At 39.3% G+C, this 16,263-nt stretch overlaps 1 protein-coding gene across 1 annotated transcript in view; it reads left to right on the top strand.

The window, feature by feature from the left end:
• Positions 1-16,263, top strand: part of LOC138033497 (golgin subfamily A member 4-like) — a 31,083-nt gene that overhangs the window by 11,469 nt on the left and 3,351 nt on the right. The window contains exons 3-7 of the mRNA XM_068881252.1: positions 4,969-5,098; positions 7,683-11,591; positions 12,660-13,342; positions 14,288-14,464; positions 16,071-16,223. Coding sequence (XP_068737353.1) covers positions 4,969-5,098; positions 7,683-11,591; positions 12,660-13,342; positions 14,288-14,464; positions 16,071-16,223 — 5,052 coding nt within the window. The remainder of the gene's footprint in view (positions 1-4,968; positions 5,099-7,682; positions 11,592-12,659; positions 13,343-14,287; positions 14,465-16,070; positions 16,224-16,263) is intronic.

Raw genomic sequence — 16,263 nt, 5'->3', positions numbered from 1 at the left:
CTTGTTTTTACGTAATTTCCTTTGCGACATATGAAAAAGCCTCTCGCGAACTTTTTACACGGTCCAAAATCTAGCCGTTGCAAGATCGGACCGTTCGCATGCGCAAGTGTTATCCGCTGCTTCTTAGTTGAGCCCGCCCTAGCGTTTGAGGCAACGCTGCAACTTGTTTAAAACTTTCAATTTTTAGCAAGTGGAGGAGTTTAACCTTTTAGTCAACCTTCCTTTGTTCCTGTGACCTACAGAATTTTGACCATAATCATAATAATAATAATAATAATAATAACAATAAAGGTCTTTATTGAGGTCATCAAACAAACTTTGGGGGGAGAAGATCCTTCTTGGGATGCGAGGGATTATCTACAATACGACTCCATAGGCTCAAATCCCTATCTTTGATAATCCGTTTAATAGATGTTACACACTGTATGTACCCAAATCTCAATGCCCTTTTCTGTAGCCTATCAATTTGACTCAAATACTTAATTAATATAAAAAGAAACACTCCAAACTCGGATACAGTAAGTAAAGAGTGACATATTAAAAGAGTTGAAAAGATAATGAAGGTCGAAAATACTATAACCATTATTTTTGCACACTCTGAGGATATGAAATACGCTTTAGAGCTCTGTCCATCAAGTCATCAAAGTGCATATCCCAGTTGGTAGGAGAATCCTGAAATGTCTCTCCAAGAAGCTTCAGATACGACACACATTTAAAATCGAAAATTTCATAAGGGGAGGGCAAGGTTGTTCTTCCTTTCATGACAAGTTCCTTGATTTTACTCAAATTGAGTTTCAATAAATTCTTCACTGCCCAGACTTTAACATCTTCTACCTCCCTAGAGGCATAGTCATTGAAATTAGGCCAAACGGGTATGCTACACGTAACGTCATCTGCATATTTAGTCATCAAGATGTTTTTGGAAGTGGGAATTATATCATTAACCATAATAGTAAAAAGTATGGAGTTGCGATGTTATCAACGCACACCCCCCGGGGCACACCCTTTGTTTACGATCTTTCAGAAAGTCAATAACCCAGTTGACAATATAGGGACAAGAGAAAATGAGGGGACAGAGAGGGAGGCTTAAGGCGTTGGCCGGGATATGTTATGTCCACGAAAGTTATTTTTAGACGAGCGGAAGTCTTTTTTCTAGCGGAAGTCTGTCTTCTGAGACGTCCGCATGCAGTCTTGCCTCGCTCTCAGGTTCTTAGTGAAAAGAGAAAATGATGGCGCACGTGGAAGGCTGATGAATATATATTTTCTTTCAAACATCGGACCGAGGTTGGCCTGCATGCGGACGTCTCGGAAGACTTCCGCTCGTCTAAAAATAACTTTCGTGGACATGACATATCCCAAGGGCTGGACCGGGAGCCTCCTTCTCTGTCCCCTCATTTTCTCTTGATAGGGATTAATGTCGGCGCACAGTCTTAAGCTTATCGATCACTATTCTATTCTATTTTACACCGTGTTACGTAAGGTACATTCATGCCCGACTGACGTTCGTGTCCATTGAATACCTACTTGCAGATACCCGAACGTACTGTACGTACGTAACTTGCTGATGATGATGATTCAGTTCTCGTTTTCCAGCTGGATGGTGAACACTGTCAGAAAAAAATACAGTTGCAACTTACAAGTGGAACTAAATTGATCTAGCTATTTATTCTTCTCTGGAAAGGTTTCCTGGAAGTGTTTTGCGATCGCTTCGAGAATTCGCTTCGTTCGAGTGACACGAGGTTTTGAGGTTTTGTGGTTTTGCTCGGGGAAGGAGGCATGCTGAGGATCGTTAGCAATCCCTTTGTTCCGAACTTCAAATACAATTCTCTTAGATGTGAGCAGGCGAGTCCGCTTCCAGCAATTTTCTGTGCCATTGACTGTTTGACTGCACCATTGTCTTCCTTGGGGTCGAAAAGTCTTGTGGAATGTCATGACGTCGAGGTCCAAACACTTGGAAGAAACCGGAATTACTTTTATAACTAGTAATAGTTTTCACTACATCTGCCCCCGCCTAAGATAATACGGATGGCAGTTGAGGTGTTTTTCAATTAATATGTGCCGCACATTGTGATGTCTTCATATTATTTGACATGTCAGTTAGGTAGGTAAATGAAAGTGAAAGATGCAATGAAAGGATGGGCAACAACAAAGAGCCTTTATTTGTAATTTCCATCAACGTTTATTTGATAGGCTATCAACTGAAAAGCAATTTACATAATTTTGGAAAATGCCTTGAAAATATGATAATAAAGCAGGAACAGGAACATTCAATGACTAGAATTAAGGCAACATTTCCATGTGGTTCTTTCTACGGTACCTTGAAATACCATAAAATAGGAACAAAAAACTCGCTTATTATATTCGGATCGCTTATTATTATTATCTGTGAAGAAATGTTCTAAAAATGATTGAAGATTGTTTGAAAAAGGTGATACTGAGACTATGCGTTTGCTTCCTGTGGCCGAGTCTGTCGCCCCTGTTTCTTAATTCATTTGTGTCTGACTTTTCTCTTGGTCTGACAAATCGTCGCCCCTGTTTACGATTTGCGTCTGACCCCAGCAATACGATTTTCTATCAGATACTGTAATCTTTGATTTTCAAGGTAAAAGGTGAGGAGTATGGGTCTATGCTGCTTTGAAACGGAAAAAAAAACGATCTGAGTTGCTATTAGAAAAATGTTTTCCTGCAATATTTGCCAATATTGAGCCAACTCAACCCTGGCGAGCGAGCAATGGTTTACTGTTAGAAGGGAAGCAGATGTGATCTTGTAACCTTTTGTTTTTCGGTAAGTGTCAACTGTATTTAGGGCTAGGGGACTAATTGGGGACACCGTAGTCAACTCATACCAAATCGTAGGTTGGTTTTTGAGGAGAGGGGAAAACCGGAGTACCCGGAGAACAGTCTCTCATAGCAGAGTAGAAAACCAACATACTCAACCCAAACGTGACGACAAGTCTGGGAATAGAACTAAGACCATATTGGTGGGAGACGAGTGCTCTCACCACTACGCCATCCATGCATCCTTGTAGCGGCTTTTGTTGTTGTAAGCAAATAATCTTGATCAGAGTTTTGTCCCAGCTTATACGAGGGATTTGACATCCTCTCTTTCGGTCAAAACCTGGGCACCCAACTGCATTTTTTAATTTGCCACTTAAAATGGTTTCCGCCCCTCTCTTAAGGATTTTGCGCAATGTTTGGTTGCATGATTTTGAAAAGCTACGCAAGATTCCTTAGCCGGCTGAAAATGTGGCACAGACTACTTGAAGAATGTCATAAGAATATTTGTGATTGATTATGTGAAGCTGAAAAACGGAACAAAGAACTTGTTATTCCTTGAAGCTGTTGCTTTAGCAATGTTTTCAACGATTCCAGTTTGCATTAAGAGGCCATCCGCACCTGCCCCAGGGTGGGAAATCTTGCTACTTTTTACCGTTGTGTTTCTCCCAGGGAGTGGAACTTTGAACTATTTTGGGGAAAAAGTCAAAATCCCCAACCCTAGCCCGCCCCACTCGCCCGGGCTTAACATTGATAGGTGCATAAAGAGGAAACAAATTTATACTATTGTTTGTGTGCACAAAAATTGCTTCCAAAGTAATCAGGGACGTGGTAATTTTCGGAAACGAAAAAAAGGATCTGTAAACATGCAACAATTAATGAGACTATATGCTAAGAACGGGATGCTTAATACTGAGAAACTGCAAAGAACTTGCATTCTGGAATTTTGGGTTCAATATATACAAAATTAAGACATTGCTACAACAAACCACTTATCAACAGTTGCACATGGTTGCTGCCGATAGACAGCAGTCATAGCCTTGAAACAATCGAGACTTTTGGTGCCATAGTTGGCTCGCATCAAGAAACAGCCTATCCGGAATCCCCTTACACGAGCACTCGAAGTCTAGCTAATCAGCGGCTGTCTTATAACACATGAAATTCGCATGGGCTTTCTCTATTGTTTTTCCTCTCTTAGCGGAAGACTCGAGATTTACAGTCAAGTTGTTGTGTTTCTTTTTTCGTTTCTTTGATCGCTTTTGCTGATCTGTTTACAGTTATGATTACGTCTATTCGAGAAAGCATTCATCAAGGTCAAGAAGTCTTCAGTGAGCATTTCTAGAGGCAGACAGTGTGCATTTAAGTCATTTTAATTGATCGGATTAGGTCGATTCATGGACACAAACAAATATCGACGACATCTATGTCGTAGAGATCGCATGTATTTCATTTTACTAACTAATAAAATGGTACCCGATACCAATAGTCTTTCAATAAGCGAGTTAAATTAACTGATATTTAACAATTAGACCCGTAGCCCGCAAGGGCTATAGGTCAATAGCCCATGAGGCGAAGCCGAATGGGTCTACGACCCGTGGCCCTTGAGGGCGAAGGGTCTAATTGTTCAAGTATCAACCAACCAGTCGGATAAAAAAGGCAATAAAGTTAGCACATAATGCAAGTTGAAGAAATACTTATTTGGGAATAAAGCGAAAGAAAGCGTCACCCTTTTCGTTACTCGAGGACTATTACTAATAGTCCTCTAGAAGCGTAGCCAATCAAAATGCAGGATTTGCATTAGTCCACTAGTTGGGTGATACTAAACAACTTTAGATGTTTGCAATCAAATCATATTATACATGTAAACAAAAATAAGTATAGGAAATCGTATGAAAGCGAGTGAATTTCGTGATTTATGGGTACGAGTGATGTTTTGAAAGTTCTCGAAACTTTCAAATCATCACGAGTGACCGTAAATCACGAAATGCACGAGCAAGTTCATACGATTTTTTTCTTATTATTTACTCAACAAAATCGCTCGATCGCTTTGTTTCCATAGCAACTTTCGAATTGCACTCCATAACCTATTTATGCATTCGCCAATTACGGTCATTGACCAATCAGAAACGCGATACTTTGTTGATAATAATTGATCAAATCCTTGCCACATCACTGTATATTAATGTTCTTCAGGTTGGAAATAAAATAAGTCACATTAACTTTGAAGTTCCCATTGTCGTATTTACATTCAAACATGCTATTAACGGCAGCAATTACTTCTCAATGAAAACTCGTAACTCTCGTAGTATTACACAGCATCCCCGTACAGAAATCAACGGTTCCGCGAATTGAACACGTATACCAGTAAAATTCAAAAGAAAAAAACGGAAAATCAGTCAAGGCAGGTTCTTTCAATTTACACGTATCCACTGATACAAAACAACTTGCCTTGTCGCTGGAGAGAGTTTCACTTATGAGGCCATCGGTCTCATGACAACGGATTTTAAAGAGAAAAGATAGTAGCCCCTTTTTGGCAGTAAGTGGCTGTTTGGATAGTTTTCATCACTTATCACTTAAAATTTCGAACTTGATCAAAGACGGCTCCCGCATTGATTGGAATTACTTGAAATATGCATGTAACATCTCAGGTTTATGGACAGCCAATAAAAATTCCCCGAGGTTTGCCACCTGCCAGCTAATTTTAAGGTACTTGCCCACCCGTAGGTCAAGAAAGGAAAATATTGCATAAAAAATAACAATAATTTTCTTGGTGGCAATTGAATCGACGAAGGAAGTCTCGGAGTCCCAAGAAAGCAAATTCTAAAGAAAGAGAAACAGCAGGTAACGTATACATTTAAGTGAAGTAAGGAACAAATCTTACTTGGCACAACGTTAGTGCGATGTGCTGTAAGGTTGGACCCAGATTTAGGTTCCTACACCTTTAAGGAGGAAGAAAGTTCCCTTTGGCTTTTTCATGAAATTTACGACTGCAAATACTCAGACTTCAGGAAAATGATGCTATCCAATGAGTTCGTTTGGATACAGGTCATACCGATCAGATAAAAATGGCGATTCGAGTCTGCTTAGTACACAGAACGCGACAAGCAGGTCTTTAGAATCTGGAAACTTTCATGAAAAACACAGCTCATTTCAATTATTTCAAAAAGGACATAACTGTAAAGAACGCCTCGAGAACAGTTGCTCTCACAGAGACGGCTGTTCCTATTGTCAAGGAAGATGACATTTTAGATGTCTTTTCGTATTTTCAAACTTCATTTTTTAGTAGCTTCGCTTAAAATAGTATTGTTATTCATTCATTCGGCCGATTTCTGCCAATGTTAAAATAAAGAATTTCCCCATTGAATAAAACAGATTCTGATAGAAAATGTTTGGGTCCAACAAACACGCTGACCGCTGAAGCCACAAACAGACGCCGTAGTCGGTTTGGCTAAGGCGCCACAGCAATCTGCTGTAATATATACATTTTCACCGAAGATCAATGAAATTTCAATTATAGAGTAGATAGTTTTTTTTCACGGAAAAGTTCTAATTATAAAGAATGAGTGACAACGCAGATAAATTTCAGCAATGGGGAGACCACGAAGAAACAAAAGCCCATGCCATTAGTCGCTAGGCAACTCGATTGACTATGAAACTGAAGGCAAACAACCGCGAGTTTCTAAAAAACATTGAATAAAATGATCTTATCCACCCCAAGTCTGCTTATAACGCTTGAATTGGCAATTATTGCATTTAACAAGCTTGTAAAATAATCGCTGTTTTGGAGTAGTTGTAACTAATATCATTGACAAACTGAGAAAAAATTATGCACCCACGTAAAGCTGAATCTGGGTGGCTTGTGACAGTTCAGTTATGATACTCGTTTCGTATTTACTCAACTGTGAGTCACTGGTATTTGTTCATTTGTTGTTTAAAGTGATTAACAGTAGTTTCAAAACTGCTTAAAAAATGCACGAATTTCAACCAGATATTGCATCGTGCAAAACAGCATACAAATATGCCACGGTGAAATGGAAATGAAACCTAAGTCTAGTAAGATCATTCAATAATCATTGTCTTGAAATAAGAAATGTCAGCGGCAAAAATGATCAACAATGATGCACGCATTCAGTACGTTTTAAAGAACAGGTATTTGAAAAGTGAAAACAAATTTTTCTTGTTCGAGTGCCTGGAATTATTGAAAACATGGTTTTTCAGCTTGGCCCTAAATTCATGTCAGATATTAGAGCAACATTTTGTAAAATGCAAAATAAAAACCATCGGAAAACTTGTAGTAAAAGAAAGGTTTACAGTATAGCATACATCATGCAACTGGCCAAAGAAATTGAAAGCCTTCACCAGTGGTAACTGGCATGTATGAAAAAAAAACACTGGCTGGATAAACTAATTAAATAATTTTCCCCTTTCCATGGGTGTAAATAAATGTATCAAAAAGATCACGATGCAATTTCATAGCAACTGACTCAGCTACTTAGAAACGGTATGTTAACGCAAAAAGCGTGCATTCAGAAATTTCCATAGTGTCTAACTGAAAATGGACGACTTCTCCGGGTGAAGAATACATAGATGTCGCTTAAACAAGCCAGATATTTTCTTTAAAAATATTGTTTTCTTCGACAAAGAGCTGTCTTAATTAAGGAAATGTTAATATCTGCGCTTCGCACGTCTACCACTGGTAGACGGAGATTTCGAATTTAAATAATTAGTTCTTTTGGATGACATGTTCAAAGGAATATTTAAAACGGGTATTAATTAAAGCAGAAGAAAAAGACATGTCGGTCACAATGCACTACAAACAATGAAATAATATTAAAATAAGCATTGAATCTTAAATTGCAACTTGGCAAGAGAACTTTGCTTTTTATTTTCGTAGATGCATTATTAAGGAAGACAGTGCATAAGGATGGAGAATTCAAGCGTACAAAACGAAGAAACAGGACTTACTGTGAACGTAGAGGGCCAAAGTCAGAAGCAAACGGAGGAAAGTTACAGGCAAGAAATCGAAGATATTGTGCATGGATTTATCATCGAAAAAGACATTTTGGCTCAAAGCCACGAAGAAGAAATAAGGCGCATGAAACAACACTTTGACCTCGAAAAAAGGCAGCTTCTCCAACAACTCGAAACTGACAAAGAGCAAATGATTGCGGCTTCAAGAATACGCGAAACTGCAACAACAGCGAATGCAGAGGTATATTTTGCCCAGCCCGAGGCGCTGATTTCCAACGCGGGACAATCACAATCGCTTTCCGAAGCGTTGACGAATTGTCGATTGCGGAGCAGCTTTCACCGAAGATCAAACAGCGGTCACGACATCGACGAAGTTGATTCGAGTTTGATTCGTGAAATTGCCGAGGTGTATCTGAGAATAAATAATGGTGCTTTGACGAGCCAAATGCGACCAGAACTTGATCTCGAGGACAAATACGAGAGAGAAAAAGAGGTGCTAGAAAGATCATTTCAGTTAGAAAAACGCGAATTGAAACGAAAACTTGAGGATGAGTCCCATCAAAAAATGGAACAGGATAGGATGAAATATGAAGCAACAACAGCTGATTTGAAAACAACGATTTCCGAGCTGCAGTGGCAGAAGCGGGAAGCGGACAATCGGCTGCAGCACGAGAAGGAAAAATGGGAAATGACAGTGGAAAGAGAGAAAAATGAAATAGAGAAGCGTCATTTGCAGTTCATTCACGATACCAGAAGGAAGTTAGAGGATAAACACAGCCGCGAGCTTGAGAAACAGAGAATAAAATATGAAGAGAACATTTCCGATCTGCAGACTGACATTTCCAAGTTGACAATGCAGTTGAGGGAGCTAAATGAAAATCTTAGCTACGAAAAGGAAATAATAGTGAGCAAGTTTGACAGAGACGTCAAGGAAATGGAACAAGCTTTCTTGGAACAGAGAAGTTCACTGAAAGGAAACATGGAAGCGGAATTCTTGGTGCGACTCGAACACGAAACTTCGCTGCTTAAAGCGATCAATGGTAAGTTAAAGGAGGATTTGGAACACATGGAAAAGGAAAAGAAAGATGCAGAGAAACGAGGTAAAGAGGAAAGCAGAAAGTTAGAGGAGAGATTTGAGGAGGAAATAACGGAAATAGAGCAAAGACAGTCTGAGGAGAAAAGAGCCTTGAAAATCAAACTTGAAGAGAAGTATCAGCTAGAGCTTGCTAGACAAACAGGTGACCTGGAGGAAACTATAAAAGAATTAAGTGACGAAATCGTTCTTCTTAAGGAAGAAAACGTAGAAATGGAAATAAATTTCGCTGAAAGGCGAAGCGAACTTCAGAGGCTATTGGAAATGGAGAAAGAAGGTATACAAAGAAAAATCGACAACGAAAGGGAGGAAATGCGGTTTCGAGTCGAAAAAGATATTTCTGAAAGGCTTATGTTGGAGAAGCCAACCCAAAGTGAAAGTCTTCAACATCATGAACGGGACATGCTAATGATCCAGGCTAAATACGAGGAGCTTCAAATGCAAATGACTGCTATGCGACAGGAAAGAGAAATGCTTCTGAGAGACAAAGCACATCTGGAAGGGAATCTAAAGAAGAGCAACGAGAAACGTGCAATAGAAATGTACGATGGAACTGGGAACCCAGAGGGAGTTCAAGATGGCGGCGTGAGAATCAATGAGATGCTTAGGGAGAAGGACAAGGAGCTAGCAGGCATCAAGTTTGAGAATCAGAGATTAGAACTTGCCCTTTCAGCCAAAAGTCGCGAAAAAAGTGATCTGGAAGATGAGATAACAAATCTGAGGAGGCGTTTGTCTAGCAATGCGGAAGACTTTGGTGGTATCCGACGTACTGACAGTGAACTGACATTTGAACAAGAGGTCATGAATAGGAAGGAAGGGGAAGTGGCAACACTGCAAAAAGAAAAGAAGGATCTTGCAAGCCGTCTCTCCTCATTGCAACATAAAAATGACGAGCTGGAAGATGAACTTGCAAGTTTAAGACGCAAAAAGCTAGAGGTTGAAGATGAAATATCTGCACTTAAACGAGACAAAACTGACTCAGACAATCAAGTAGCATCTCTAAAAAAAGATAAAGCAGAACTTGAAGAACTCATAACCCAGTTAAAGAGAAGGCGAGAGCAGCTAGAACATTCTATATCCAAACTAAAGAGAGTCAACGTTGAACTGGAACGTGAGATTTCCAATCTAAAAATGCAGAACTCTACCCTGGAAATAGAAGTTCACAGACAGTTTGATGATCAGTTGGAAAACGGCTCTCAAAGTGTTCTTAACAAACAAATAACGCAAGATAGCATTTTACCAGGAGTCACACGGGAAAGCAACGACTCACGTGTGCTGGAAATCTACTTTGAAAGGCAGGACGCTTCTGTTTTGGATGAATTTAAAGATATCAACGACAGCGAGCTCAAAAGAAATGCCAAGACGATGCAAAGAATGATTTCAGACCTAAAGAGGGAAAGAGATGTGTTAGTGAGCGAAGTGAGAAGACTATCTGATGAAAAGAGAGGCCTTGACAATGGATTGAGAATTCAATTAGAAAACCAACGCGAGGGAACTAAGGCGAAAGATAAGCGCGATGCCACCCGCGCACTCCAAAAACAGCAAGACGACTTAGAAAAGAAAATAGCTTCACTTAAAGAAACAGAGGAGGATCTGAAAGGCAAAGTGTCCCAACATAAAAGAGAACTTTCTGTCTTGGTAGGGAAAGTTAACGAATCAAGAGATAATCAGCTTCGATTGCAAAAAGAGATGAACACTGTAAATTATGAGAACCACAACCTTAAAAATGCGACTTTGGGAAAAAAGAATGCAGAAGAAAAACAGAAAGACAGTCCTCGGCGCGGGATAGATGGCAACAAGGTTGGTAAGAGTGCAGATGAAGAAATTTTTGTTTTGAGAAGGGAAAGAGACGCACTTCAAAGGGAACTGACACACTTCAAGGAGGAATTTGTGCTCATTCAAAAAGAACTGTCAATGAAGACTATTCACAGCAACGAGAAATCATTCGAGATAAACGAACGAGAAATTTCCGAGTTGAAATTAACGCGTGCTGAGCTGGAAAGGGAAATGTCTGTTCTCATGACAAACAAAACACAACTAGAGGCCGAGATTTCTGATGCCCAGGACTGTGTTAAACAAGAGGAAATCAAACTAAACAATCTAAAAAGAGACAGAACGGACCTTGAGTTGCGTATAACAACCTTGCAGAGCCAAAACACGAGATTAAAAGCCGAAGGATCTGTTTTGAACGATGAGAGACATAAAGACGAGAACGAAGTGGAAAGATTAAGAAAAGAGAAAGCTGAACTGAAGAAAGACGTTTTTAGTCTGCAGATCAAAATGCTGCAAAGTGAAAACACACCGCTAGACGTTAACGGAGCGGGCTCGAGAGATGAACAACGATCACTTTATAATAATATGGAAAGAGTAAGAAGCGAAGAATACACGCTCAGTCTGCAGAACGATACAGGTATACTTGAGGTTGAGGAAAGGGATCGAAATGAAGTTGGAAAACTGATGAAGGTAAGAGATGAACTCGAAAAAGACGTATTCAGTTTGCAAAATGAAAAAGGCAGACTTGAAGCGGAAATTTCAGTGGTTTATGTTGCATGGGAAACAAAGACAATTGAGATCGCTAACCTACAGAGAAATCTCCAGGAAATGACAGATCACATGGAACTTTTGAAAAAGCAAAAGGAATACATGCAATCAGAGATAATAGAGTTACGAAGTACCGAGGAGCTGGACCATGCAGAATTCCAAGAACTTCATCGAGGCAAGTCAGCGATAGAGATTCAGTTGATGGGACTAAGTAGGGAACACAAGAACCGAAGTGAAAATAGTGAACTGGGTGTAGCAGAATCGGATGTTCAAGAGCGCTGGCGATTCGCAGTTGATGACACATTATCCTCACAGGTTGTGACGATTTTTTTCATGAAATTAAAATGATTAGCATGTTGATAAATGTAATATATCTCTTCCATAATTAGTATCCTCAAGAAAATGATTCGTTGAATTAAAAGAGGTTTATAAAGAAAGCCTTCTTGGACAAGCTTCAAACAGCTGCTGCCAATCCAATACCATTAATGACGTAAAGTAATCAAGTTACGATTCTCGCAGTTATGAACAAATTTTTTGCAATTGCGTAAAGAAGCCTAGAAAAATTCAGGATTTCAACGGGGTTTGAATCCGTGACCTCGCGATACCGGTGCGACGCTCTAACCAAATGAGCTATAAAGCCACTGATGTTGGGAGCTGGTCCTTTGTGGGTTCCAATGTTCCCATGAGGAATGAATCAACGATAAAATGATAGATGAAATGGATCATATATGAACTGCGGATATGAAATCAAGTGAAGTTATGATCCTCGCAGTTATGAACGCAATTTTTGCAATTGCGTAAAGAAGCCTGAAAAATTCAGGACTTCAACGGGGTTTGAACCCTTGACCTCGCGATACCGGTGCGATAACAGTGCATTCAGCAGGTGCTAAGGCAGGAAAACATCATCATCAGCATCATCAGCGGCCCGTTTGTTTCGTCAGGGCCTCTGATGTGGCGCAAAATACTTTCAGGCAACCAGTAAAAAAAATAATGTAAAGTTAGAGAAATATTGCAGGTCAGACGAAAAATTGTCAGCTATTCACAAGAAGCAAATACCTGCAAAAAGGGCAGTGCGTAAACAGCCTGAAACCAGTTGTATTTTTTATGAAGCCACCGCCTTGTTAGGGCTTATTGTACTTTGCTTCCCTGCAATTGTTGTAAAGAGCCTGTATTCATTTACTTCGTTGTTATCTTTTTACCAACTTGTTCCCAACCTCAAATATACATGGACTATCTTGATGTCAAACTCCTACTAAAAGACAAAAACACCACTTTGCAGGAACATATGGAGACAACGAAACAAGACCTGCAGCTGGAAATATCGAAATTCAAAAACTCAAGAACCACGAGGAAAGCGAGTTGGAGAATTTACGAAAACAAAAATCTGAGCTCGAGATCAACATTGGTGACTTACAAAGAAAGAAACACGATATGGAAAATCTGACTCTAACACCAGAGCAATACGAGGTGCGAAAGGAAGAGGATCAAAGCTATTTTACAGACTACCGAAAGGAGCACTTTGGAGATTCAGAATACTTGCGCTGTGAGACACAACAGGAGCTGAATACTTCCCATCAAGATTCAGGTTCATACGACAGGTATTACAATCTGGAAAGTTCAATGAATAATTATAATTCCAAGGAAGGTTGTTCTCAATCTTCGCAAGTCTTGGCAACTTCAACCCCGTTGAAAAGTCCAGGGAATGCCGACGATGTTAAAGACGATAATCATATTACATCACTGAAAAGAGAGAGGAGTGAGTTGGAAAGCCAGATTTATGACATGCAGATGCAGTTGGAACAGCTCCATACAGAGGTGACGGGATTGGAGAACAGAAAAACGATTCTAGAGGCAATACATGGAGCATACTCTCCCGTCGAAATGAGAACAGAAATGATGAATGGGTATGATCTCAGCGTTGGTGTTGATTTGGATCTAAGCACTCCAAGGACCATCACAGAGGTAAGGGAGTGAGATAATTTGCTAGAATTTGATGAGTAAAAATGACAGAAGGAAAGAAAATAGAGTGAAGGAAAAGGGATTGCCCATAGCAGTAAGTGTATTTCTTATCTACCGGGTTCTTTATTAAGCCGTGAATATAAGTTCTGCATTTTAAGTATACCGACAATGGAAGTTCAAAAATTTATGGATGGTTTGAAGGTTCGAGTCATTGCTGTTATCTAAAGCGACGACCAGAATGTCCCGGACGTAATGAAAAAGAACCAGAAGTGTGGATCGGCAACTTTTGGTTGATCTTTTTGGCGTCCAGGCTCGGGTTGCTCGAAGCATGGTTAGCGCTACCCAGTGTTAAATACCATGGATAGCTCTCAACGGTTAGCGCGAGCAACGTCCCCTGTGCTAGCTGAAGCTTAATCTCGACCACTGGCAGATGAATTCAATTTAACCCAGACTGTTCCATCAGGACAAACAATTAGTAGACATGAATGTGAAATAAAGTCAGACACCTTTTTGAATAGTCAAGGTGTCCATCTGGTCATGCATTGTCCCCACCCTAATTGCGTTCAGGCAATTAACATAAATAACTCAATTATTGAAACAAGCTCTTTAAGTCTTTAAGTTCTATCGCCTTGGTGCGAAAGGTTTGAAAAAAATATTCAATTAAACTCGTTCTATTCTTCTTAGCCAACTCTCGGCACGCTCATTATGCCTATACCATTCCAAACAAGAGAAAAAGCGATTGTTTCAGGTGAAAATTTTCAAGAATATATAGCAAAAAATTGACTGACAAAAAAGATACTGTTTCAGTTTTAATTTTGCACCGCGGCAGTACACCCACGGCCAAACTGGAAATGGCAAACCTGAGCTCAAAGGAATCGTTAAAATTAATAAGTGAAAACGACCTTGAGGTGCGTATATTAAAAACCCTTTTGTGTTTTCGTACGTAAGGACAAGAAAGATAATCTGATCCGTGAATATGAGGACCAGATTCAGGGACTGAAACACACCAAAGTGGAATTAGAACAAAAAGAGAGTCTTTTGGAGTGGCAACTGGAAAATATGAAACAAAAGTTGGATATCCAGGAGATCTGCCACAGAAGAGAAATTAGTACTTTAAATGAGAAGGTAAGATGGTAGTTAACGATCAAAATTTGAGTTTTCATTTTAAATTAATAGAATTTAGTAGATAAAAGAAACATTGAATAGGAAGGTAGCACTACAAACCTAACACGTGATCGGAAAATTTCTTTTAAGATCTAAGCTAAATGGCTTCATACATTTCTTCCATAACTTTCTTATTTTCCACTTCCTCCCTTCTTCGACCTTTCTCTCCTCTTTCCAGATTTATGCCCTTTTCACCTACCTCCCATCAACGGTCATCTACCCTCTCCCTTCCTCTTACATATCTATTCCTCCTCCTTCTCCCCCCCCCCCTTCCTCCTCCTTCCCTCCCCCCCCCCCCCCCTCCTCTTGTCATCATCATCATTATCATCCCATAAGTTCATCATTGATATATTTATCTTTTTGGACTCTGTTTCACTCCAGTTTAGTAGAGCAGGTGATCATAGTCCATTGATGAACTGCAATGGGATCTAATCTTCATCACACTTGCATAAAACCATACTACCCATAACTGTTCAAAGGAAGATGTTCACAAAGATGTTTCTTCTCCCTTTAATTTTAAAACTTCCCAGGAGAGATTTAGATGAATTTATATCAGTTCTTGCAAATGACTTTTACGTTTTCTTGAATCAGAGACATTGATGCTGTTACAAGAAATACATGTATGCTATGCAGCCCATAATTTATAAAAATATCCCTATGTGTAAGTGTGAATTATTCGATGCCACGAGTTTATTACTATATACTGTATTTGTTATAAATTATATCAGCGAAAAATGAATTAAGAATATAGTGAAAAGTGAGGCAATGCCAGTGACATTGGTATTGTAGTTCATAATTTTAAGTAGTGCTTTCTTGAAAGTGGAAATAATCACAAATCAATTCTCCAAGAACAGCAGCAACAACTTTATGCTACCTACAACCATATAATTTGCTCCATATCAAACGAATAGCAAGGATTAAAACGTAAGACACTCATGTGTTATAATTATTATTGTGCATATAATTATACAACTGGAGTCAAAAAAGTATCAAAAACAAAATACAAAAGCTGGTTATTAAACGTACTCATTAACACCAAACTAGTACAAATTATAATTTTATTGCTTGAGTACCTTGCCTACTATGGGCAGCTTCTGCAAGTACCGGAGCAGAAATTATGTAAAACAAAAGAAACAAAAGGCAGAAAACAAAGCAACTCCAAATAATCCCAAGAGACCAAAAACACAATGCTTTCCGGTACCTGCAGAAAGACCCCTACTCTGATAATCACTGATCACTTGAGAGTCTGCCATCTGCAATTTACAATATGCTGGTACATTGCAATGGGTGGATATAATTGATTTCGGTATTAGCAATTGAATTTCACAATAAATACATCTGTTAGCAATTTTAAGACTATGGACAAATGGCTGTTGATTCATGGATGTTATCAGGTTTGTCTTTAAAACATGCAAAATGATTTGCCATCTTTACTGCCTTTAGCCAAATGAATGAGTCAAAAACTCAAGGCATTGGGCCACCAATACAAGTGTATATACCAGTACCATTGTTTGTCTTATTGACACATTAATTAAAGCTTTAAAACGAATCTTACCTCATATTTCAGAACCTGTCATTCAATGGCTTCCATGGCAACATACGAGATGACAGCTTGCAGGAATTCTACCAGAAGCTGTCTTATTTCCTCACATCAGGTGAACATAGCAACAAGGAAATCATGGAGGAAATTGAAAGGCAAATTTCAAACCTTCAACTGAAGGTAAATCAAATTAGACTGAATGAAGTCCGCCAATCCACTG

The sequence above is a fragment of the Montipora capricornis genome, chromosome 2 (genome assembly GCF_036669925.1).
Source record: "Montipora capricornis isolate CH-2021 chromosome 2, ASM3666992v2, whole genome shotgun sequence".
Classification (NCBI taxonomy): Eukaryota; Metazoa; Cnidaria; class Anthozoa; order Scleractinia; family Acroporidae; genus Montipora; species Montipora capricornis.
The sequence above is the reverse complement of the archived record's forward strand: the minus strand, read 5'-3'. Positions and strand labels throughout refer to the sequence as shown.